Below are 24,438 nucleotides of genomic sequence, written 5' to 3'. Positions count from 1 at the left end.
GTTAGGACATCTACTTTGTGCTTGGCAAGTTATTTTTCCAACAATTGTTTACAGATTATTTCACTTATAATTCACTGTATCACAATTCCAGTGGGTCAGAAGTTTACATGCACTAAGTTGACTGTGCCTTTAAACAGCTTGGAAAATTCCAGAAAATTTGAGTCAATTGGAGGTGTACCTGTGGATGTATTTCAAGGCTTACCTTCAAACTCAGTGCCTCTTTGCTTGACATCATGGGAAAATCAAAAGAAATCAGCCAAGACCTCAGAAAAAAATTGTTGACCTCCGCAAGTCTGGTTCATCCTTGGGAGCAATTTCCAAATGCCTGAAGGTACCACGTTCATCTGTACAAACAATAGTATGCAAATATAAAAACCAATGGACGTCACAGCCGTCGTACCACTCAGGAGGAAGAAGCGTTCTGTCTCCTGGTGCTGAACGTACTTTGGTGTGAAAAGTGCAAATCAATCCCAGAACAACAGCAAAGGACCTTGTGAAGATGCTAGAGGAAACTGTTACAAAGTATCTATATCCACAGTAAAACGAGTCCTATATTGACATAACCTGAAAGGCCGCTTAGCAAGGAAGAAGCCACTGCTCCAAACCGCCATTAAAAAAGCCAGACTACGGTTTGCAACTGCACATAGGGACAAAGATTGTACTTTTTGGAGAAATGTCCTCTGGTCTGATGAAACAAAAATAGAACTGTTTGGCCATAATGACCATCGTTACATTTGGAGGAAAAAGGGGGAGGCTTGCAAGCCGAAGAACACCATCCCAACCGTGAAGCACGGGGGTGGCAGCATCATGTTGTGGGTGTGCTTTGCTGCAGGAGGGACTGGTGCACTTCACAAAATTGATGGCATCATGAGGTGGGAAAATTACGCGGATATATTGAAGCAACATCTCAAGACATCAGTCAGGAAGTTAAAGCTTGGTGGCAAATGGGTCTTCTAAATGGACAATGACCCCAAGCATACTTCCAAAGTTGTGGCAAAATGGCTTAAGGACAACAAAGTCAAGGTATTGGAGTGGCCATCACAAAGCCCTGACCTCAATCCCATAGAACATTTGTGGGCAGCACTGAAAAGGCGTGTGTGAGCAAGGAGGCCTACAAACCTGACTCAGTTACACCAGCTCTGTCAGAAGGAATGGGCCAAAATTCACATTACTTATTGTGGGAAGCTTGTGGAAGGCTAGTTGCTAGTAAGAAGTATAGGGAAAAAATGGCAGTGCCCTTATGACAGTGCCATTCAGTGCCATTCAGTGCCCTTATGACTTCTGTCAGAAAGCCATTGTAAAATATCTGATGGAAAATATTTAGCAGTGAATTTTATACAAGTGTAACTTCACCTCGTGCGCCAGAAAACAGAGACTCACCGATGGAACACTACGGACTCACCAGCTCCTGTTGTGCTATTTACAAACCATTACATGACTGGCGCAACTGGGGAACTATGGTAAGCTGACAAGTTGACAGCAAGTATTAACTTAAAAAGTAGCATCAAATATTCACATTTATTGAAAAACTTCAAATAGGTACTGGCCGTTGGTAACTTCGGCCTTGTCTGGAAAGGAACAAACATCTGTATTGGGAGATTCTTTTTTAGGGGGTCTGTAATGTCTGTTATTGTTGTTTAGTGGTAATCTGCAGTTAAAATAATAACAATGGGTCTGGAGAATTGTAACCACTCTCAAATTCATCGACAGAGCTATGGAGGCAAGGACTGATATATTTTAATATTTTGGTTTCTGATGGGGTACAACAGTTGAACTAAGCTCATAAATGGTCATTTATTTTCTTCGAGAATCAATGGGTACATATCATTAATTTATAAGTCCAAAAATGTATGTCGCAACTGCAGATTGCCCCTTTTAAGTGTCTAAAGTGAATTAGAATTTTGTTTGCTTAGGGGTTTTGTTACTAAAAAGGAGGAAGTTAGCCAACAGGTGATCCACTAAAATAACAATGGGAAGTCAATAAATAGTTGGTGTGAGTCATTGTGTAACTATTATCCACATTTTTCTTCACTGTTCTTAGTAGGAAGGGATATCAACTATCCTAGACTTGGTTAGTTGGACAGTACTTACCTCCACTTCCACACACATATTATTACTGTATATTACAGCAACGATTTATGGACCTGCACGAGCCAAACTGGGTTTACTGCTTGGTGTCATTCATAGGTGTGGCTGATCGTGTGTGTCCATCTGTTACTGTGTATTGGTTGTTTAGGATATTCTCTCACACACTATTTTCAAATGGATCTTATTGTTCACATTGTGCCTTCCCTTCAACAGAACGTACACATAAGAACATTGGCTGACGACATGGTAGGGCGTCCTGTTTTCATTTCTGTGTGTTTTGTTTTGCATCATCGTCTTTGTGTCATGGCAGCACAGGAAGATGAACTGACATCTGTGGATTGATCAAGGAAACCAGGGTTATGCGGGGCCTTCTGTTAACCAAGTTGGGTTCCTGTATGATTGTCTTTACAGTATTTGAGGGTGATGTTATGTACCCAAACAATAACGTCCAAAACAATAACGTCCTTTAATATGAACATTTTTTAGATCCATTAAAAAAAAAAAAAAAGCTTATCAGTCAAATATTACAGGAATGAATCCAACAGTATTCTGAATCGGTTAGGATTACATGTTTTATTTGTTACACGTTATTCCTCCTAATAATTTAACAAAGAACAAGTGCACTGTCTTTGGGTCACCAGTCATGTTCACCATCATTGTTTTGACTTGCCCTGATCCTTCCACAACGATTTCAGTGTAGATTCAGGTGTGACATCATTGATTTAATTTCCTTTAGTCTTTATATGTCTTATTCCATTTCATATGTATGTGCACTCATCCATTCCGCACCAGCATAACCCCTAAACCCATATAGCTAATACTAATGACGACTGACTAACAGCGTGGACTTACCCTCTTCTGACTCTGTAACAAAGGTGTGTGCTGCTGGCAGCATCTCGTTTCAACTTATTCTGTCTTCCGTCATCAGACCTGAATACATATGAGATGCTCTTGATTTAACGCTTACAGTTGGCACTTTTGGAGCTATTCCATTTGTTCCATTGCACCAGGCAAATTAAATGATGTACTGCTCAGGTAAAGGTATGTACATTAGACCTACATTTCTTCTGTATTTATCGGTGTAGCTAGAATAGCTGAATACAGTGAGGAGAGAGTATCTTTCTAATGTAGGTATGTTCCTCTGTACTGTACTACAGACTCATAAGTCTGTGATATTGAACAAACGACCTACAGGGTTAATAGTAAGTGTGAAGGTGAGTCAAATCTATGACTCTCACTGTAGTTTACAGTGCACTGTTTTATTATGTACTATTTTCATTCAGATAGACATGAACTGTACAGATTAATGAATCAAGGCCAGTTTGAAAGAAATAGAGCAAGCAACGTTACCCATTTTTCACGCACATAATTTAATCTAACAGAAAAGATGAACGATAAAACATAATGAACGAAGACTAGGTCTCTCCCTTGTCATAGGCAAACACTTTACTTTAGCCGTCCTGTGGTACCACCCCAACCTGGAATTGAGCCCAGCTGATGCTCGTTTAAAGGTTGGGAAGGAGATGGAAAGACATGTCAGGAAAGGCATATGACAGCATTACACAGCCTTACAGTATGTTAGCATTCAGAAAGCCTAATGCCAAGGGCAATACTCCTAGATAAAGCCTATATGTCACTATGTAAGCATTCAGAAAGCCTAACGCCTAGGGAAATACTCCTAGATAAAGCCTATATGTCACTATGTAAGCATTCAGAAAGCCTAACGCCAAGGACAATACTCCTAGATAAAGCCTATATGTCACTATGTAAGCATTCAGAAAGCCTAACGCCTAGGGAAATACTCCTAGATAAAGCCTATATGTCACTATGTAAGCATTCAGAAAGCCTAACGCCTAGGGAAATACTCCTAGATAAAGCCTATATGTCACTATGTAAGCATTCAGAAAGCCTAACGCCTAGGGAAATACTCCTAGATAAAGCCTATATGTCACTATGTAAGCATTCAGAAAGCCTAACGCCTAGGGAAATACTCCTAGATAAAGCCTATATGTCACTATGTTATGTAGGCATTCAGAAAGCCCAACGCCTAGGGAAATACTCTAGATAAAGCCTATATGTCACTATGTAAGCATTCAGAAAGCCTAACGCCTAGGGAAATACTCCTAGATAAAGCCTATATGTCACTATGTTATGTAGGCATTCAGAAAGCCCAACGCCTAGGGAAATACTCCTAGATAAAGCCTATATGTCACTATGTAAGCATTCAGAAAGCCTAACGCCTAGGGAAATACTCCTAGATAAAGCCTATATGTCACTATGTTATGTAGGCATTCAGAAGGCCCAACGCCTAGGGAAATACTCCTAGATAAAGCCTATATGTCACTATGTTATGTAGGCATTCAGAAAGCCCAACGCCTAGGGAAATACTCCTAGATAAAGCCTATATGTCACAATGTAAGCATTCAGAAAGCCCAACGCCTAGGGAAATACTGCTAGATAAAGCCTATATGTCACTATGTAAGCATTCAGAAAGCCCAACGCCTAGGGAAATACTCCTAGATAAAGCCTATATGTCACAATGTAAGCATTCAGAAAGCCCAACGCCTAGGGAAATACTGCTAGGTAAAGCCTATATGTCACAATGTAAGCATTCAGAAAGCCCAACGCCTAGGGAAATACTCCTAGATAAAGCCTATATGTCACTATGTAAGCATTCAGAAAGCCTGACGCCAAGGGAAATACTCTGTCATAACGCTTACCGTACGCACTTTGGTAACGCCACATTCTTTCCCCTTCAGCGTGACCGGATCACCAGTTTTCGGAAGACTGGGAATAAAAAGGACAAGCCCCTGATACAGCACTCCACAGACCCCCTGTCCACTCAGGTAGAGATGCCCATGCCCCAGCCCCTCTTCGACGACCGCTCCATGAACCTCTCCGAGAAGGAGATTAACGACCTCTTTGAGAAGATGATGGTAAGTCTGATACTGTGTATTTCCTTTTGAACCGAATGTGTATATAGCAACCTATAGCCACCATTATCCACAGTGCTCTCCTATAAGAGTTCATGTACAGAGTACCTGTGTGGATATGTACTAAAGCATAACTATGGCTCCCGGTCCACCTTCCACCACTACTTGAACCATAAAGACATAATGGGTAGAATGGACATGGTTACTGCTTCTACATCTTCAACTCCCTGTGGGGCCTTTTTAGTACTAGCTACCAATCACATTGTTATTTTACTGTTCACCAGAGTCTCTGATCTTTAAGTGGATCTCTGATTTCCACTGGTTGTCATAGTAATGATACAATTAGATGTGATGTGTTGACAGCTTGCTGTGGCACATTAAACCAACTCTTGCCAAGGAAATGTAGCAGGTTTCTATTCTATATATTCACATGTCAATGTGGGTGCTTTTGTGTCTCAAACTATGCCCCACACTTCTCTTTCTTGTAAGCTGCAGGCAGGGAGCTCTGTGCTCAGTCTAAGCCTCTACAGAACAGTACTTACCTGGTTCGCTGCACAGAGCTGAGTCACAGCTCCGAATTCACACTGACGCTTAGCATAGAGAGCACATTGATCACAAAGAGAGACAGGAGGGAGCTTATCAGTGTAACACTATCGTGACTTCTCAATTAACTCTGTAACTCAAGTTCACTTGACTCAGCCCTCATTCAAACAGAGAGCTCCATCGGCGCTACAGAGAGCTCCATCGGCGCTACAGAGAGCTTGCCTGCCTAACCAGACTCCTCCCTACACCAAAAAAGTTAGCTTATAACAGTGAACCTTTTTTATGGGATACACATAAGGCAATTCTAGGTCTTGTGGCATATTTTTTTAAACTATACCCAATTCAATGGAATTGCAACCCCCTGCATGCACAGTGCATTCTTCCATCACATGTGCAGTGCACTCTTCCATCACATGTTCAGCTGATTCTCAAGATCTTGCACACTGAGATGCTTTTGAGCCCACAATACTACAGTGTCTGAGCCTAGGACTACATGCTTTCTGGTAAGTTTTGATTTCAATACTGAGTGGGGTGAATATATTTTATGACATACATCATTTTTTGTAAAGTAGTAAATAGTAGCCTACAGCAAAGTGTGTTTAAATCATTTCTAAGTTTTTAACCATTTCTGCTAGTTAGTTTTTGCTGCCATGTGGGTTTTTAGCTTGCTTGTGCCTGCTAACGGAGGACTGTTAATTCACCTGTTTCCATACGTTTAATTTCTCTTACAAAGGAGTTGTTTAATCTAACTGCATAACTCTTTATCTGTACATGGAATTGTATATATTTATTTATTTTTACTCATATTTTCTCATCTTTACAGGAAAATGTCACGGGCACTATCTTATGTGTGGAGACACTGCAGCTGCAGCTAATGTTGAAGGAAAAGCTGTGTACATTTGCAAATACTGTCCCAAATCATATGTGAAGAATGCAAAAAAGATGCAAAATCATCTGGCCAAGTGCATAAAGTTCCCTTAGCGTTCAAAACAAGCAACATCTGACAAAAGTCCCTCTACTTCTATTTGAGGTGAAAATGATGAATAGGACACCTTATCGATAGCAACAGCTCATGGTCCTCCTGGAATCATACGTTTTTTTTTACTCAATGGAGGAACGTAGTCAGAGAAATGCTGCTGAATGTCTTGCGAGCTGTGTATACAACTTGTTCACCTCTAATCCTCATAGGCAATGTGTATTGGAAGAGATTTCTGAATGTTCTTCGCCCAGCATACACCCCTCCAACCAGACATGCTTTATCTACTCATTTGCTAGCTGCAGAGTTCAACAGAGTTGAAGTGAAGGTCAAGCAAATCATAGAGAAAGCAGACTATTGCAATCATCTTTGATGAGTGGTCAAATGTTCGTGGGCAAGGAATAATTAACTACATCTCCACCCAGACACAGACATACCGGTCTCTACATGATCTTGACCTTGTACCACAGAAGGTATTTGCACTGGTGAGACAATGTTGCGAACAGGCAGGCTGCTTGGTCTAAAGTGGAGGCGTCCTGGAAACACTCTACAAGAGAGCCAAGGAAATGGTTAGGTATGTGAAGGGTCATCAAGTTATAGCAGCAATCTACCTCACCAAGCAAAGTGAGAAGAATAAGCGCACCAGATTAAAGCTGCCCAGCAACACCCGTTGGGGTGGTGTTGTCGTTATGTCTCCTGGAGGGGAAGGAGTCTGTCCAATAAATGGCCATATCACAGTCGGCCGATATGGACAGCCCCATCAAGAGGATCCCCCTGGATGACGTACAGTGCTTTGCAAACATTTTCACCCTCTTGGCATTTTCCCCTTTTGGTTGCAATTACAACCTGTAATTTAAATTGATTTTTATTTGGATTTCATATAATGGACATACACAAAATAGTCCAAATTGGTGAAGTAAAATGAAAAATATGACTTGTTTCAAACAATAAAAAAATATTTAAAAAAACGGAAAAGTGGTACGTGCGTATGTATACATGTATACACCCCCTATGCTTTGAAGCCCCTAAATAAGATCTGGTGCAACCAATTACCTTCAGAAGTCACAAAATTTGTTGTGTCCACCTGTGCGCTATCTAAGTGTCACATGATCTGCCACATGATCTCAGTGTATATATACACCTGTTCTGAAAGGCCCCAGAGTCTGCAACACCCCTTAGCAAGGGGGACCACCAAGCAAGCAGCACCATAAAGACCAAGGAGCTCTCCAAACAGGTCAGGTACAAAGTTGTGGAGAAGTACAGATCAGGGTTGGGTTATTAAAAATATCCAAAACTTTGAACATCCCACAGGGCACCATTTAAATCCATTATTAAAAAATGTAAAGAACATGGCACCACAACAAACCTGCCAAGAGAGGACTGCCCACCAAAACTCACGGACCAGGCAAGGAGGGCATTAATCAGAGAGGCAACAAAGATACCAAAGATTACCCTGAAGGAGCTGCAAAGTTCCACAGCAGAGACTGGAGTATATCTCCATAGGACGACTTTAAGACGTACACTCCATAGAGCTGGGCTTTACGGAAGAGTGGCCATAAAAAACATTTGGTGTTTGTCAAAATGCATGTGGGAGACTCCCAAAACATACAGGAGAAGGTACTCGGGTTCGATAATTTGATCAAATTAAGCTTTTTGACCATCAAGGAAAATGCAAACCCAACACCTCATCACCCTGAGAACATCATCCTGTGGGGATGTTTTTCATCGCTAGAGGCTGGGAAACTGGTCAGAATTTAAGGAATGATGGATGGCGCTAAATACATGCAAATTCTTGAGGGAAACCTGTTTCAGTTTTCAAGAGATTTGAGACTGGTACGGAGGTTCACCTTCCAGCAGGACAATGACCCTAAGCATCCTGCTAAAGCAACACTCAAGTTGTTTAAGGGAACATTGAATTGTCTTGGAATTACCTAGTCAACGCCCAGACCTCAATCCAATTGAGAATTTGTGGTATGACTTTAAGATTGTTGTACACCAGCAGAACCCATCCAACTTGAAGGAGCTGGAGCAGTTTTGCCTTGAAGAATAGGCAAAAATCCCAGTGGCTAGATGTGCCAAGCTTATAGAGACATATCCCAAGAGACTTGCAGCTGTAATTGCTGCAAAAAGTGGCTGTACAAAGTATTGACTTTGGGCGGGTGGATAGTTATGCACGCTCAAGTTTCTTGTTTGTTTTACAAAAATATTTTGCATCTTCAAAGTGGTGGGCGTGTTGTGCAAGTCAGATGATACAAACCCCTAAAAAATCATTTTAATTCCAGGTTGTAAGGCAACAAAATAGGAAAAATGCCAAGGGGGTGAATACATTCGCAAGCCACTGCATTTTGGGAGAGAGTGGTAAGAAGCCTGGAAGTCCTGAAACCTATAACAGTAGTTGTTGCACGGGTTGAGGGAGACAATGCCATCATGTCTTATGTTCAGAGTCTGCTTGCAGATGTAAGAGAATAAAACCGTACTGCCCTGCCCACTTCACTTTTGCTCCAAGCAAAAGTAAGTTATGCAGTTCTGAAATATATCAAAGTGTGAAGACTTCTGCCTGAAGCCCATACACTCCGCAGCGTACATGTTGGACCCAAGTATGCTGGCAAGAGCATCCTGTCTGGTGCCGAGATCAACAAGGCATATTGTGTCATCATTACTGTCTCTCCCCACCTTGGCCTGGATGAGCAAGGTTCTTGGCAGTCTGGCGAAGTACACTTCCAAGCAAGGGCTTTGAGATGGAGATGGAATATTGCAGTCGTCTCAACATATCTTATCAGCCGCCTGGTGGAAGGGACTTTGTGGATCTGAGGCTCTTTCCCCTGTTGCCTCCATCATCCTCCAAATCTCCCCAACATCAGCCGCCTCAGAGTGCGACTGGTCCTTGTTTGGGAACACACACACCAAAGCACGCAACAAGCTGACCAATACAAGGGTAGAAAAATTGTGTCCATCCGGGCAAACTTTAGGCTTTTGAACCTGACAACGAGCCCATCCTCTACAAGATTGGGAAGTTTGATGTTCAAGAGGTGGACATTGAGGAGGTCCAGGGAGAAGACATGGAAGCCTGACAACCAAAGCTTTAGTTTCTAGACTATCATTTTATAGATGTATTTTGAAAACGTTTTTGGGAGATGCGATGGATCATTCAATATTCCCTTTTGTTGTTAAATGAAATCATCCCATGTGAACAGTCAACTCATATAATTAAAGTTCAATTCGTAATTAAATAGTTTATTTTATTTCTATTGGAAGGATTTAATAATTTGCAATTATGTCTACTTATAAGGTCTCCATATGATATGGGAAATATATCCAATGCAAAAAACTACATTTTAAAAAGTATTAATATATTCCCGTTAATTCCCATATATTCCCACGGAAAGTTTCCACCACCTGAATATTCCCCCAAAATGCTCAACCCTAGATACATCCATAATAATGAATTAATGATGTGGGATTTCCCCTGATCGTTGATAGGCCTTTGTATATATCCATACAAATTATGCTGATTCATGATTTTGACTGGCTGAGAAACTGCCTACTTGTTTGTCTCATCCCGACTCCCGACACGTTCTTTACAATGGGACAGCTGGAGATTGAATTTGAATATTGAAACAAAGTTGCACATGTCAGATAGACCAGACTGCAATGTTTATACAAATCTCCGCTGTTGAAAACTAAATGTTAGCTAAAAAAAAGAAGAGAATGCCTAGATTATTTTTTATAGTGAAGATGTTTATACGTTTCCTTGGCGGAGCTGATGAGACAGTGCTTTGCTCAGTCAAATGGAACAGGGTAAATGGGTATTTTAACATCATAGATTTAGCCGGTGGTAACTTGTAGACACCAGCTGGAATGCAGTTTTAACCAATCATCATTCAAGATTAGACCCACCCGTTGTATAACTGACCACTATTTTTTTATGTCTGACCTACCGTATGTTTGACAGTGCTAAGTTGAACTGTCGTACATCATCAGAACCCAGAAAATAAGCTTGTTTTACTTCAATGTTTGTAAGCAAAGTCAATGTAAACAAATACTGACTGTATAGCCTCAAAACGTGGTTAAAATGATGTATGGTCAATCCTTGCATTCATGGCTCTGTCTATGAATTGTTTGTGCTTACATTTCTACAGCCCCATCCCTCAGCTTTTTACAGAAACAGGGGAGGGGAGTATGCTTTTTAATTGTTAATTTAATTTTTTTTTTGTTTCACCTTTATTTAACCAGGTAGGCAAGTTGAGAACAAGTTCTCATTTACAACTACAACTAAGAGCAATTGGAGGCCATGGAAGGAGAGTTGTATGGCATTGAAGCTCGTCTGGAGGTTAGTTAACAGTGTCCAAAGAAGGACCAGAAGTATACAGAATGGTGTCATCTGCATAGAGGTGGATTAAAGAATCACCAGCAGCAAGAGCGACATCATTGATATATACAGAGAAGAGAGTCGGCCCAAGAATTGAACCCTGTGGCACCCCCATAGAGAATGTCAGAGGCCCGGAAACAGGCCCTCAGATTTGACACACTGACCTCTGTCTGAGAAGTAGTTGGTGAACCAGGTGAGGCAATCATTTGAGAAACCAAGGCTGTCAAGTCTGCCGATGAGGATGTGGTGATTGACAGAGTCGAAAGCCTTGGCCAGGTCAATGAATACGGCTGCACTGTATTGTTTCTTATCGATGGCAGATCAGATATCGTTTAGAACCTTGAGCGTGGCTGAGGTGCACCCATGACCAGCTCGGAAACCAGATTGCATAGCGGAGAAGGTATGGTGGGATTCTAAATTGTCATTGATCTGTTTGTTAACTTGGCTTTCGAAGACCTTAGAAAGGCAGAGTAGAATAGATATAGGTCTGTAGCAGCTTGGGTCAAGAGTGTTCCCCCTTTTGAAGAGGGGGATGACCGCAGCTGCTTTCTAATCTTTGGGACTCTCAGACGACACGAAAGAGAGGTTGAACAGGCTAGGGGTGGCAAGGTGGAAAGCATGGCCAGCCGTAGAAAAATGCTTATTGAAATTCTCAATTGTAGTGGATTTATCAGTGGTGACAGTTTCCTATCCTCAGTGCAGTGGGCAACTGGGAGGAGGTGCTCTTATTCTCCATGGACTTTACAATGTCCCAGAACTTTTTTATTATTAAATTATATTTAAAAAAAAATCCTCCCCAATTTCGTGGTATCCAATTGTTTAGTAGCTACTACCTTGTCTCATCGCTACAACTCCCGTACGGGCTCGGGAAAGACCAAGCCGCACTGCTTCTTAACACAGCGCCATCCAACCCGGAAGCCAGCTGCACCAATGTGTCGGAGGAAACACCGTGCACCTGGCAACTCTTTTGAGTTTATGTTGCAGGAAGCAAATTTCTGCTTGATAAAGCTAGCCTTGGCTTTTCTAACTGCCTGTATTGGTTTCTAACTTCCCTAAAAAGTTGCATTTCACGGGGGCTGTTCGATGCTAATGCAGAACGCCATAGGATTTTTTTGTGTTTAAGGGCAGTCAGGTCTGGAGAGAACCAAGGGCTATATCTGTTCCTGGTTCTACATTTCTTGAATGGGGCATGCTTATTTAAGATGGTGAGGAAGGCATTTAAAAAAGTAACCAGGCATCCTCTACTGACGGGATGAGGTCAATCCTTCCAGGATACCCGGGCCAGGTCGATTAGAAAGGCCTGCTCGCTGAAGTGTTTCAGGGAGCGTTTGATAGTGATGAATGGAGGTCGTTTGACCGCTGACCCATTACGGATGCAGGCAATGAGGCAGTGATCGCTGAGATCTTGGTTGAAAACAGCAGAGGTGTATTTAGAGGGCAAGTTGTTTAGGATGATATCTATGGGGGTGCCCGTGTTTACGGATTTGGAGTTGTACCTGGTGGGTTCATTGATAATTTGTGTGAGATTGAGGGCATCAAGTTTAGATTGTAGGATGGCCGGGGTGTTAAGCATGTCACAGTTTAGGTCACCGAGCTCTGAAGATGGATGGGGGAGAAATCAGGGTGGTCAATAGCAAGCGGCAACGGTGAGAGACATGTTTTTAGAGAGGTGGATTTTTAAAAGTAGAAGTTCAAATTGTTTGGGTATAGACCTGCTGCTGATTTAATACTTCTGATACTTTAAGTTACCCTATTTCTTATAGTTACATATATAACTATGAGACAACCATACAATTCTGTAGTGATGGTGATACAGAGCGTTTGGTTACTGTAATTACTGTTTCTATTTCCTGTTACCAGTGAAGATGCACCTTTTTCGACTGAATATCACCAGATATCAGACAGGTATTTATAGGGTAACACTCATATGGCTTTAACAAGCTCCTCCTGTTGTGTTATGCGCTAGTGTGCCTATCTACCCAAGTGTGGTAATAAACTGAATTTGTATCATTTAAACCTGTTGTTGTGCGTCTCCATTGAGTCTTAGTAGCAGTTTATATCCAAGCAAGAAGAAGTTGAGGTATGCATGCCTGTAGCCAGCCAGCCCAGCAGGCTGTGAATCTCCATCATTGAGGATAGAAGATTATTCCACTTAACATATTAACTGCAGAGAAGGAAGCCTACATTATAAAACAATATCTGAATTCAAAAGAATGTTAGCTTCTAGTCACTGTGCAGGTAGATGTAATTTATTGTACTTAGACGTGACATGTACATGGTGTCCGTCCATATTAAAATGTAAACCAGGGTAGCTGTGTTCCCACATACATCCAAGGAAGGACATTGCTTTATTTAAAAAAAAACGGAATAGTAAAACCCCTCCACACACACATGGCTTTAGTAGGAGAGGACATGTTGATCAATGAGCTTTCCGATGGGACTCGCTGGGTAAAGCTCAACATTATCCCCGTGTGGGGTTCTGCTTGACTTAATGAAAGGAGAGGAAAAGGGATGCTTGACATTCCCATCAGTTTTACGGTTGTTTGTTTGATTTATACTGTGAAGCATTTGATCATCACAGAGATTAGTCATTTTGTCACTGGAGCATATGCTATATTAACCCCAAGTACTAAGTAGGAGCATGTACTACACTGAACAAATGCAACATGCAGCATTTCAAGGATGTTAAAGTTCATAAAAGGAAATCAGTCAATTTTAAATAAATTAATCAGGCCCTAATCTACTGTTAGTCACAGATGCCTTTAAAACAGGTAGGGGAGTGGATCAGAAAACCAGTCAGTATCTGGTATGACCACCATTTGCCTCATGCAGCGTGACACATCTCCTTCAGATAAAGTTGATCAGGCTAGAACATGCTCAATAACAGGTATGTCAACAACATTTGAGTGAAATAAGCTTTTTGTGTGTATCAAACATTTCTTGGATCTTTTATATCGGCTCATGAAACGTGACCAACACTTCACATGTTGCGTTTTATATTTTTGTTCAATATACATTTACCCCAAGTACAAGGTAGTCTGATTAGCCTTGCTTGAGGGAATAGCTTCCTTGGACCTGTAATAATCCATAGGTTATGTAAATTGAATGGCTTATGGATGAAAACTTTGGAAGCTTTTCAGTATGGGTATACTGTACCATACTGTAAGTGCTCACCCTGCACCTTGTTGATGAGACTTTTTTGTATGTTACATGTTAAGTTAAACTCGTACCCGTCTTGTTGTATTTTATTCACTGACAACAGTAGCGCGTTTAACACCGTCCAACCCCACTTACTGGTTAATAAACTGGTGAATTTAGGTGTCAACTCTTTACCGATCAAGTGGGTTAATATTTTCCTTGTGAACCGTACTCAACAAGTGAAGTTTAACTCCGTCATCTCTACGTCTAGAACGGTGAGTACGGTAGCGTACTTTCACCGATACTGTACCCAAATGATTGTCAAGCCTCTGACTCAACCCACAAGTTTTTAAATATGAAGATCGCACTGCTGTTGTGGGTTTCCTCCAGCCAGACCAAGCCTCTCTTCAAGGTTATGACAGAGAAATGTCAAAATTCGTCCAGTGGTGTGCAGATAACTTTCTTGAAGTAACCAAAATGTATTTCAGAAGGAAAAAACTACCCCCGCCAAAGATCAATGGGGAATCGGTCCATAGAGTGACCACATATTCAGTTGAAGTTGGAAGTTTACATACACTTTGAAGGTTGGAGTCAGGTTGGAGTCATTAGAACTCAATATTCAACCACTCCACAAATTTCTTGTTAATTAACAAACTATAGTTTTGGCAAGTCAGTTAGGAAATCTACTTTGTGCATGACACAAGTAATTTTTCCAACAATTGTTTACAGACAGATTATTTAACTTATAATTCACTATCACCATTCCAGTGGGTCTGAAGTTTACATGCATTAAGTTGACTGTGCCTTTAAAAAGAAAATTCCAGAAAAATTGTCATAATTATGTCATGGCTAATTGACATCATTTGAGTCAATTGGAGGTGTACCTGTGGATGTATTTCAAGGTCTACCTTCAAACTCAGTGCCAAACTCAGTGCTTGACATCATGGGAAAATCAAAAGAAGTCAGCCAAAACCTCAGAAAATAAACTGTAGACCTCCATAAGTCTGGTTCATCCTTGGGAGCAATTTCCAAACGCCTGAAGGTACCACGTTCATCTGTGCAAACAATAGTACGCAAGTATAAACACCATGGGACCACGCAGCTGTCATACTGCTCAGGAAGGAGACTCGTTCTGTCTCATAGAGATGAATGTACTTTGGTGCGAAAACAGCAAATCAATCCCAGAGCAGCAAAGGACCTTGTGAAGATGCTGGAGGAAACAGGTACAAAAGTATCTATATCCACAGTAAAATGAGTCCTATGTCGACATAACCTGAAAGGCCGCTCAGCAAGGAAGAAGCCACTGCTCCAAAACCGCCATAAAAAAGCCAGACTACGGTTTGCAACTACACATGGGGACAAAGGTCGTACTTTTTGGAGAAATATCCTCTGGTCTGATGAAACAAAAATATAACTTTTGCCATAATGATCATTGTTACGTTTGGAGGAAAAAGGGGGGATGCTTGCAAGCCGAAGAACACCATCCCAACCATGAAGCACGGGGGGTGGCAGCATCATGTTGTGGGGGTGCTTTGCTGCAGCATGGACTGGTGCACTTCACAAAATTGATGGCATCATGAGGTGGGAAAATTACGTGGATATATTGAAGCAACATCTCAAGACATCAGTCAGGAAGTTATAGCTTGGTTGCAAATGAGTCTTCCATATGGACAATGACCCCAAGCATACTTCCAAAGTTGTGGCAAAATGGCTTTAGGACAACAATGTCAAGCTATTGGAGTGGCCATCACAAAGCCCTGACCTCAATCCCATAGAAAATGTGTGGGCAGAACTGAAAAGGTGTGTGCGAGCAAGGAGGCCTACAAACCAGACTCAGTTGCACTATGTCAGGAGGAATGTGCCAAAATGAACTAAGCTATTGTGGGAAGCTTGTGAAAGGCTACCCAAAACGTTTGACCCAAGTTAAAAAATGTAAAGTCAATGCTACCAAATACTAATTGAGTGTATGTAAACGTCTGACCCACTGGGAATGTGATGAAAGAAATTAAAACTGAAATAAATCTCTATTCTGACATTTCACATTCTTAAAATAATGTGGTGATCCTAATTGACCTAAGACAGGGAATTTTGACTAGAATTAAATGTCAGGAATTGTGAAAAACTGAGTTTAAATGTATTTGGCTAAGGTGTATGTAAACTTACGACTTCAACTGTAAGTACCTTGGAATCGAAATAGACTAACTGAAATTCAATGACTGCCTTTGCAAAGATAAATTGCTACAGAGAATATATATATTTTTTACGCACACTGAACCATTTTAATGTTGACCGCCATATCTTACATATGTTCTATAAATCTATCCTACAGAGTGTGCTGTCCTTTGGTCTGATTTGCGCGTTCGGTAACATGCGAGTGCCAGACCTAGTCAAGCTTCAGCGCTTGATTAAGACGGCAGGTAGGATAAATTGGTATAGATCAAGAATCAGCCACCAGCCTATACACAGAACTCTTCCTCCTAAAACTTGAAAGAATTTTACAGGACAGTGCTCATCCCCTTCACTCAAAATTTAGTCACAGTAGCAGCCAGACAAGGGGAAAGACACTTCTTCAAAAGAAAACAGATAGATATGGGGACTCTTTTATTCTAACAGCCATTAGGCTGTATAATAAATAGTATGTTGGTCCCTCGTATACAGCATATTGCACTTTCACTTTTTATGTCTAGCTATAGCATACTGTCTTTTTATGCTGATGGAATGATAAAGTTGATCTGAATAAAGTTTATCTGAATCTCCGAGGTCAAACCTGTTTTGCAATCCCTGCATTTTACTCCATAGAAACTGGCCCTGGCTGGCTCTTTGTGTATACTGCCAGATTGAAAATCTAACAAAAAGCTTTCAGCCCATTTCTTTGAAGCAGGCAAGGCTAAATTACCCAGGCTTCATTGCATAGGTGTGTGTGTGTGTGTGTGTGTGTGTGTGTGTGTGTCGCTTTTATTGCGGGAGCCAAAGATGCTCCTCCCTCTTTTTTTAAAATTATTTTTATTTTATTTTAATTTTTAAAAATCACAAGCCGCTTTGTGCTTTCTTGCTGCTCTGTGCTTTCCTGCCTCAGCGCACCTCATGCCCTGCCTGTCACTCAGCTCACCTCTCAATTACTGTGTTTGTGCTCACTACGCCGTGACATTAAACTCAGGCTTCCATTTGCTCAGTGACGGAAGGCATGTTTCACGGTGGCTGAAAATGTGTTGCACCGAGAACCCTCACTGAAAGCGAGATTACAGTAATGAATTTGAAGTAAAAGGACTTGTATTACCTTTACGTGCTTTTGAAGCCACGAGCACCAACTTGCCCGTATCTATAGATGGCAGAGCATGTTCACAGCTGAAGTACCACCAGCAGCCTATGTTGAAATGATAATACAACTTGAATTGGAGTAGCTAAGTCTAGTCAAATGCATCATCTTATTCTCAATACATAGATACTCAATACAGAGTATTTGCATTTGGTTGTTCTCTGTGTCTCTCTTCGTATCCCCAGCACTTATTGATCGATAACATAGCATACACTGCTGTTTTCAAATGAGTTCCAAATTAGGGTGTTAGTGCTGACCAAGGAGCCCCCTGGTGTGCTTTAATGACTAGGACAAATCCAAATGGGTTTTTCCTTCAGCATGTTGTCTGCATGTCACTCAAAGCTAGAATAAGCCCATAATGCTGCCAGGTCATCAATAGGTTCTGGGAAGAAGAGCTGACCAGGGTTGGTTGATGCGGACAAATTATCTTCTCCCAGCCTGTTAAGAAACCACTGGAGGAGTGGTAGTGTATGGTGTAGTGTTAGTGTAACAGTAGTGGTAGTGTGTTTACTGTGGTGTTTAGTGTTAGCGTTTGTGCTAGTTCCAATAGGGGTGGTATGTAGCCTAGCGGTTAGAGCGTTGGGCCAGTAACCGGAAGGTCGCTGGTTTGAATACCCAAGCCGACAAGGTGAAAATCTGCCGACTTGCCCGTGAGCAAGGGACTTTACACTAATTTGCTCCAGGGGTGCCATGCATCAAATCAAATCAAATCAAATTTTATTTGTCACATACACATGGTTAGCAGATGTTAATGCGAGTGTAGCGAAATGCTTGTGCTTCTAGTTCCGACAATGCAGTAATAACGAGCAAGTAATCTAACTAACAATTCCAAAAAAAACTACTGTCTTATACACAGTGTAAGGGGATAAAGAATATGTACATAAGGATATATGAATGAGTGATGGTACAGAGCAGCATAGGCAAGATACAGTAGATGATATCGAGTACAGTATATACATATGAGATAAGTATGTAAACCAAGTGGCATAGTTAAAGTGGCTAGTGATACATGTATTACATAAGGATGCAGTCGATGATATAGAGTACAGTATCAACGTATGTGGCTTATATGGCTGATCATGTAAACAACACATTTCACTGCACCTATCCAGTGTTTATGACAATACTTTTGGTGTGTTACTATAGTGTGTACTGTAGTGTTCGTTTGTGTTAGTGTTACAGTACTGTGGAGTGTTAGCGTTACATTTCTGTGCAGTGTGTACTGTAGTGTTACAGTACTGTGCAGGGTGTACTGTAGTGTTACTGTAGTGTTTGTTACAGTACGGTAGTGGTAGTGTTACAGTAGAGGTACTGTTAGTGTTACAGTAGTGGTACAGTGGTTGTGGTAGTGTTACAGTACTGTGCAGTGTGACTGTAGTGTTACAGTACACTGTAGTGTTACAGTACACTAGTGTTACAGTACACTGTAGTGGTGGTGGTGTTACAGTGCTGTAGTGTTACAGTACACTGTAGTGGTGGTGGTGTTACAGTGCTGTGGTGTCACACTACACTGTAGTGGTGGTGTTACAGTGCTGTGGTGTCACACTACACTGTAGTGGTGGTGTCACACTACACTGTAGTGGTGGTGTCACACTACACTGTAGTGGTGGTGTCACACTACACTGTAGTGGTGGTGTCACACTACACTGTAGTGGTGGTGTCACACTACACTGTAGTGGTGGTGTCACACTACACTGTAGTGTTACAGTGCTGTAGTGGTGGCGTTACAGTAGTGGTAGCGTTACAGTAGTGGTAGCGTTACTGTAGTGGTAGCGTTACTGTAGTGGTAGCGTTACTGTAGTGGTAGCGTTACTGTAGTGGTAGCGTTACTGTAGTGGTAGCGTTAGGGTTACTCTAGTAGTAGCGGTAGCGTTACACTAGCGGTAGCGTTACACTAGCGGTAGCGTTACACTAGCGGTAGCGTTACACTAGCGGTAGTGGTAGTGTTAGCTGTAGTGGTAGCGTTAGCTGTAGTGGTAGCGTTAGTGTTACAGTTGTGGTGAGGATGCACCCCAAATGGCACCCTGTCCACTCTGTTGTACCGCAGGGTAGATATCATACCAACCTGTCACAATTGTGGAAGATAATTTCCTTGGCCTATTCTGTATACAGTGTGCTACTTGACCGGGGCCCATTGATACATCATACTCCGGCCTCACTCATCTGTTTCCACGGGTAGTTATCACTGTCACTAGCTGTGGGTCGTATCCACATTACCTCCCGTTGCTTTGCCTGTTTGTCTTATTGCTTGTCTGCCATATTCCAGGTGTTCTAGAAGGAGAATACCTGGAAACGATGTGTATCTGTGAACTTCCATCAACATGCCTCCACCTGTTCTTCTTCTAGTTTTCAGTTTTATGAGCTCTTTATGATTCCTCTCTTCATCCATGGCAGGTAATAGATCCAAATGATGACCCTCGTCCCCCCACCTAATGCCCACTGTAGTCGTAGAAGAGTGAGAGACCGAGAGAATGAAAGTGACCATTGCAGAGTGCTGTGCGGATGAGGCTTGTTTGAGCCTTTACGTGCCTCATTGCCAGGAGCTGCATTCTCCGTAATAACAGCCTCTCTGTGATTCTCCATTGCGGTTACACTTTCCCTCTGCACTTAAACCACAGAGGAGGAGAGACACGATGTACCCCTATACGCCATGAATCAAACTTGTGGGGCAGTGGAGAAAATAATACATTTGTTACAGTCAAAGCAAATCAAAACAATGCTTTCTCTCCTCCTCCTCAATCTGTACTACTGGATCGAGACTCTTGACCATATGCATTTCAATACACTATACATTATCCCTTGCAATCGGAGCCAATGGAAGCCCCAAGCTGAGTTCACAGACAGCACGTATCTCCGTATCGCTCTGTTATCGCTCTGTTATTATATTTTTACTATTCGTTTCAATGTTTTTTTTTTTTACCCCCTTTTCTACCCAATTTCGTGGTATCCAATTGGTAGTTTTACAGTCTTGTCCCATTGCTGCAAGTCCCGTACGGACTCGGGAGAGGCGACGGTCGAGAGCCGTGCATCCTCCGAAACACAACCCAGCCAAGCCGCACTGCTTTTTGTCACAACGCCCGCTTAACCCGGAAGCCAGCCGCACCAATGTGTTGGAGGAAACACCAAACACCTAGCGACCATGTCAGCGTGCATCCACCTAGCCAGCCACAGGATTCACTAGTGCGCGATGGGACACGAGCATCCCTGCCGGCCTAACCCAGACGGCGCTTGGCTAATTGTGCGCCGGGACGTCGCTGCCGGCTGCAACAGAGCCTGGACTCGAACCAGGATCTCTAGTGGCACAGCTAGCACTGCGATGCAGTGCCTTAGACCACTGTGCCACTCGGGAGGCCCTGCTCTGTGATTTCGGACGTATCTGAGGCAATCTCAAGTTGTTTCGCACAGTATTCAGGCCATGCAGAGTTGAGGCCCAGTCCGTTCGGCTGAAAGAACACACGCAGATGTCTCCACTACCGCCAGATAGCTCCACACACAGTCAAGTGTTTGGGGTTGCCTGTGTAAATGTTTAATTTACCCGAGTCGGCAGCCAGGGATATCTTGGGATCCTTCCACGCGGACCTGCGAGGATATCATTATGAATGGATCATAAATCATTTTTGGGAGGCGGAACACAGAGAAGCTTTTCTCTTCCAGTTGGCCCAGATGAGTACTCCGCAGGCCCAAATGTCTCCCCCCTCTCTGTCCCTTCATCCCCCCTTTATTCTCCACTCTGCGTTTTGCCTTGTTTAATGAATGCCAATTAACCGGCCAAATTAGCAGAGTTCAGAGATGAATTTAAAAGCCTGCCGGTCCCTCCATTAGAAAACGTCCAATTGGTAAAAGTTTATACACCCCCCCCCGCCCACAAGTGTGCCCCAACATGGATGTTAGCTAATGGTGTTTATTGGGATGAAATGTAGAGGGAGGACAACATTAGGTCATGATACCTTAATGGTAATACCCATGTTGCTGTACCTGGTGGGTCATGCTATCCTTAATGGTAATAACCATGATGCTGTACCTAGTGGGTACATTACCTAAATGGTAATAACCATGATACTGTACCTAGTGGGTCATGATACCTTAATGGTAATAACCATGATGCTGTACCTAGTGGGTCATGCTACCCTTAATATTAATACCCATGATGCTGTACCAAGTGGGTCATGCTACCCTTAATGGTAATACCCATGATGCTGTACCTAGTGTGTCATGCTACCCTTAATGGGAATAACCATGATACTGTACCTAGTGGGGGTACATTACCTTAATGGTAATAACCATGATGCTGTACCTAGTGGGTCATAATACCTTAATGGTAATAACCATGATGCTGTACCTAGTGGGTACATTACCTTAATGGTAATAACCATGATGCTGTTCCTAGTGGGTCATGATACCTTAATGGTAATAACCACAATGCTGTACCTAGTGGGTAATGATACCTTAATGGTAATAACCATGATGTTGTACCTAGTGGGTACATTACCTTAATGGTATTAACCATGATGTGCCTTTCAACAGCCACAGACTATACTGTACCAATCAATAGCCTACAGAATTAAAGAGACAAGAATTTAAATCCATTCACCAAATGTTAGATCATATAGTAGACATGGTAAGGTTGATTTATCTATGGCAGCACCCCAAATTCCCTTCACAGTGCACTACTTTTAAAAAGGGAGCCAATTTGTTTTCAGCACTTTCATTTCCATGACTGATCTTAAAACATGTTTTCTCGTGGCTCTCCCTTGTGTCTCTGTAGCAGACATATGGTGAGCAATATGTCTGGAAAATCGCATCGCTATAAAATCAGTATCGAATCGCAATGCAATCGTGAGAATCGCAGTACATATCGCATCGACACCTAAGGACGGTGATATCGTATCTGGCAGTTCCCAGTTTTCCTGTACATCCAAAACCACCACCCTTCAGCAAAAGAACCTCAGTCAACTCACTGTGTACAGAAAGACATCAAACAAAAGAAAAACACACAATTCTCCCACTAGAGTGCAGCCTTGTTCCACAGCAGCACCAGTCAGCCACATCACTTTAGCCATGTGTTTTTCTGTGTCATTCTGTCCATACCTTTGTCTGAGAGTGCTCCAAATAAACATCCTCCCATCCTCCTACTATCCTCATCATGTCATTCCCCTGCTTTTAGTGCTCTTCTTTCCATCCCTCACTCCCTCCATCCCCTCATCTCTTTGACAAGAAAGGGCCTTTTTGTGATGCAGAGTAAAACGTAGCATGTATGCTGAAGATAATAGCTAATGAGACATTGGCTACTGTCCATCCAGGCGCTGTGGCATGACAGTGTTGGATGGTAATCATCCTTACCCATCCACTGTACAGGCAGTATGATATCTGTTGTATAACATAGGGTAATGCATCATGGCCTAACTATTCTGTTTCCAGGGGTAGTTATCACTGTCGCTAGCTGTGGGCTCGTCCACATTACCTCCTGTTGCTATGCCTGTCTGTCATATTGCCTATAGAGAGGGGGGGGGCTGTGTACCCCACCTGTAGTACACAACCCTATAGAGGGGGGGGCTGTGTACCCCACCTGTAGTACACAACCCTATAGAGGGGGGGGTGTACCCCACCTGTAGTACACAACCCTATAGAGGAGGGGGGCTGTGTACCCCACCTGTAGTACACAACCCTACTAGGGGGAACTGTGTACCCTCAACTGTAGTACACAACCCTATAGAGAGGGAGGAACTGTGTACCCTCAACTGTAGTACACAACCCTATAGAGAGGGAGGAACTGTGTACCCTCAACTGTAGTATAGCAGCTGGACATAAAGTACTATGACGGTTTACCTTGTATAACATCCTCTTTATTTAAGTGATAATGCCAGAGGAAGCCGGTGTTTGTTAGGCCCGATGCATCCTCCAAACACCTGCTACGAGGGCATTATCACTTTTGTTCAAAGGGTTACCAACATATTATAATAATGATTGACATATCTTCATTAAAAATGTTATTTTGATTAATTTATTTGTACTATTTCATCCTTCCACAAGTTATGGTCCTGACACAAATCTAGGGTTGCTACCCAAGCTGGCTGGTTGTTCTATCGGTTCGTTTGCCAGAGACGTGACCCAGTCATTCAGTCTTCTTGTTCTGTAGCTATGGACACGACCCAGTCGTTCGTTCTAAATGTTCCATTGCCATACTGACTGGCAACTTTCTTATCCCTTGCTTTCTAGCTAGCCAACTACTGCTAACTTACAGTCCCATCAAATCGGGCAGCCAGAATAACAACAAAGTAGCTGCATTTGCATTTGTTTAAGCTGTTTTCTAGTGACGTTTATTTACAATTTCACCTGGCATATAAAATGTTCTCTCTCATCAGGACACTGCTGTTTGAGAGCCAGCCAAGAGAGGGGACTGTGTACCCTCAACTGTAGGACAGAACCCTATGAGAGGGGGGACTGTGTACCCTCAACTGGGACAGAACCCTATAGAGAGGGGGGACTGTGTACCCTCAACTGTAGGACAGAACCTTATAGAGAGGGGGGACTGTGTACCCTCAACTGTAGGACAGAACCCTATAGAGAGGGGGGACTGTGTACCCTCAACTGTAGGACAGAACCTTATAGAGAGGGGGGGACTGTGTACCCTCAACTGTAGGACAGAACCCTATAGAGAGGGGGGGACTGTGTACCCTCAACTGTGCTACAGAACCCTATAGAGAGGGGGGGGGGGACTGTGTACCCTCAACTGTAGGACAGAACCCTATAGAGAGGCTTGGCTAGCTCTCAACCAGCAGTGTCCTGATTAGAGACTGAATTACTGGCCAACACAATCTCTTCAAACTGAAGCTGGATAGACTGCAAACCTTTTACCTATTTTCTACTTATATTTCTTTGTAAATCCATAAAAATTATGCTGATTCATGATGTCGACTGGCTGAGAAAAGCTGCCTGCCTGTCTGTCTCTCATCCCGACTCCCGACACATTCATTACTATGTGACAGCTGGAGATTGAATTTGAATATTGAAACAAAGTTGCAAATGTCAGAGAGACCAGACCGCAAGGTTTATACATATCTCCACTGTTGAAAAC

The 24,438-nt window shown here is 42.4% G+C and overlaps 1 protein-coding gene across 1 annotated transcript in view; it reads left to right on the top strand.

The window, feature by feature from the left end:
* The window catches only part of diaph2 (diaphanous-related formin 2), a 689,895-nt gene that overhangs the window by 21,687 nt on the left and 643,770 nt on the right, over positions 1-24,438 (top strand). The window contains 1 exon segment of the mRNA XM_024383199.2: positions 4,848-5,024. Within this exon segment, the coding sequence (XP_024238967.2) occupies positions 4,848-5,024 (177 nt within the window).

The sequence above is a fragment of the Oncorhynchus tshawytscha genome, linkage group LG21 (assembly GCF_018296145.1).
Source record: "Oncorhynchus tshawytscha isolate Ot180627B linkage group LG21, Otsh_v2.0, whole genome shotgun sequence".
NCBI lineage: Eukaryota > Metazoa > Chordata > Actinopteri > Salmoniformes > Salmonidae > Oncorhynchus > Oncorhynchus tshawytscha.
This window is presented reverse-complemented; position numbering and strand designations above follow the sequence as displayed.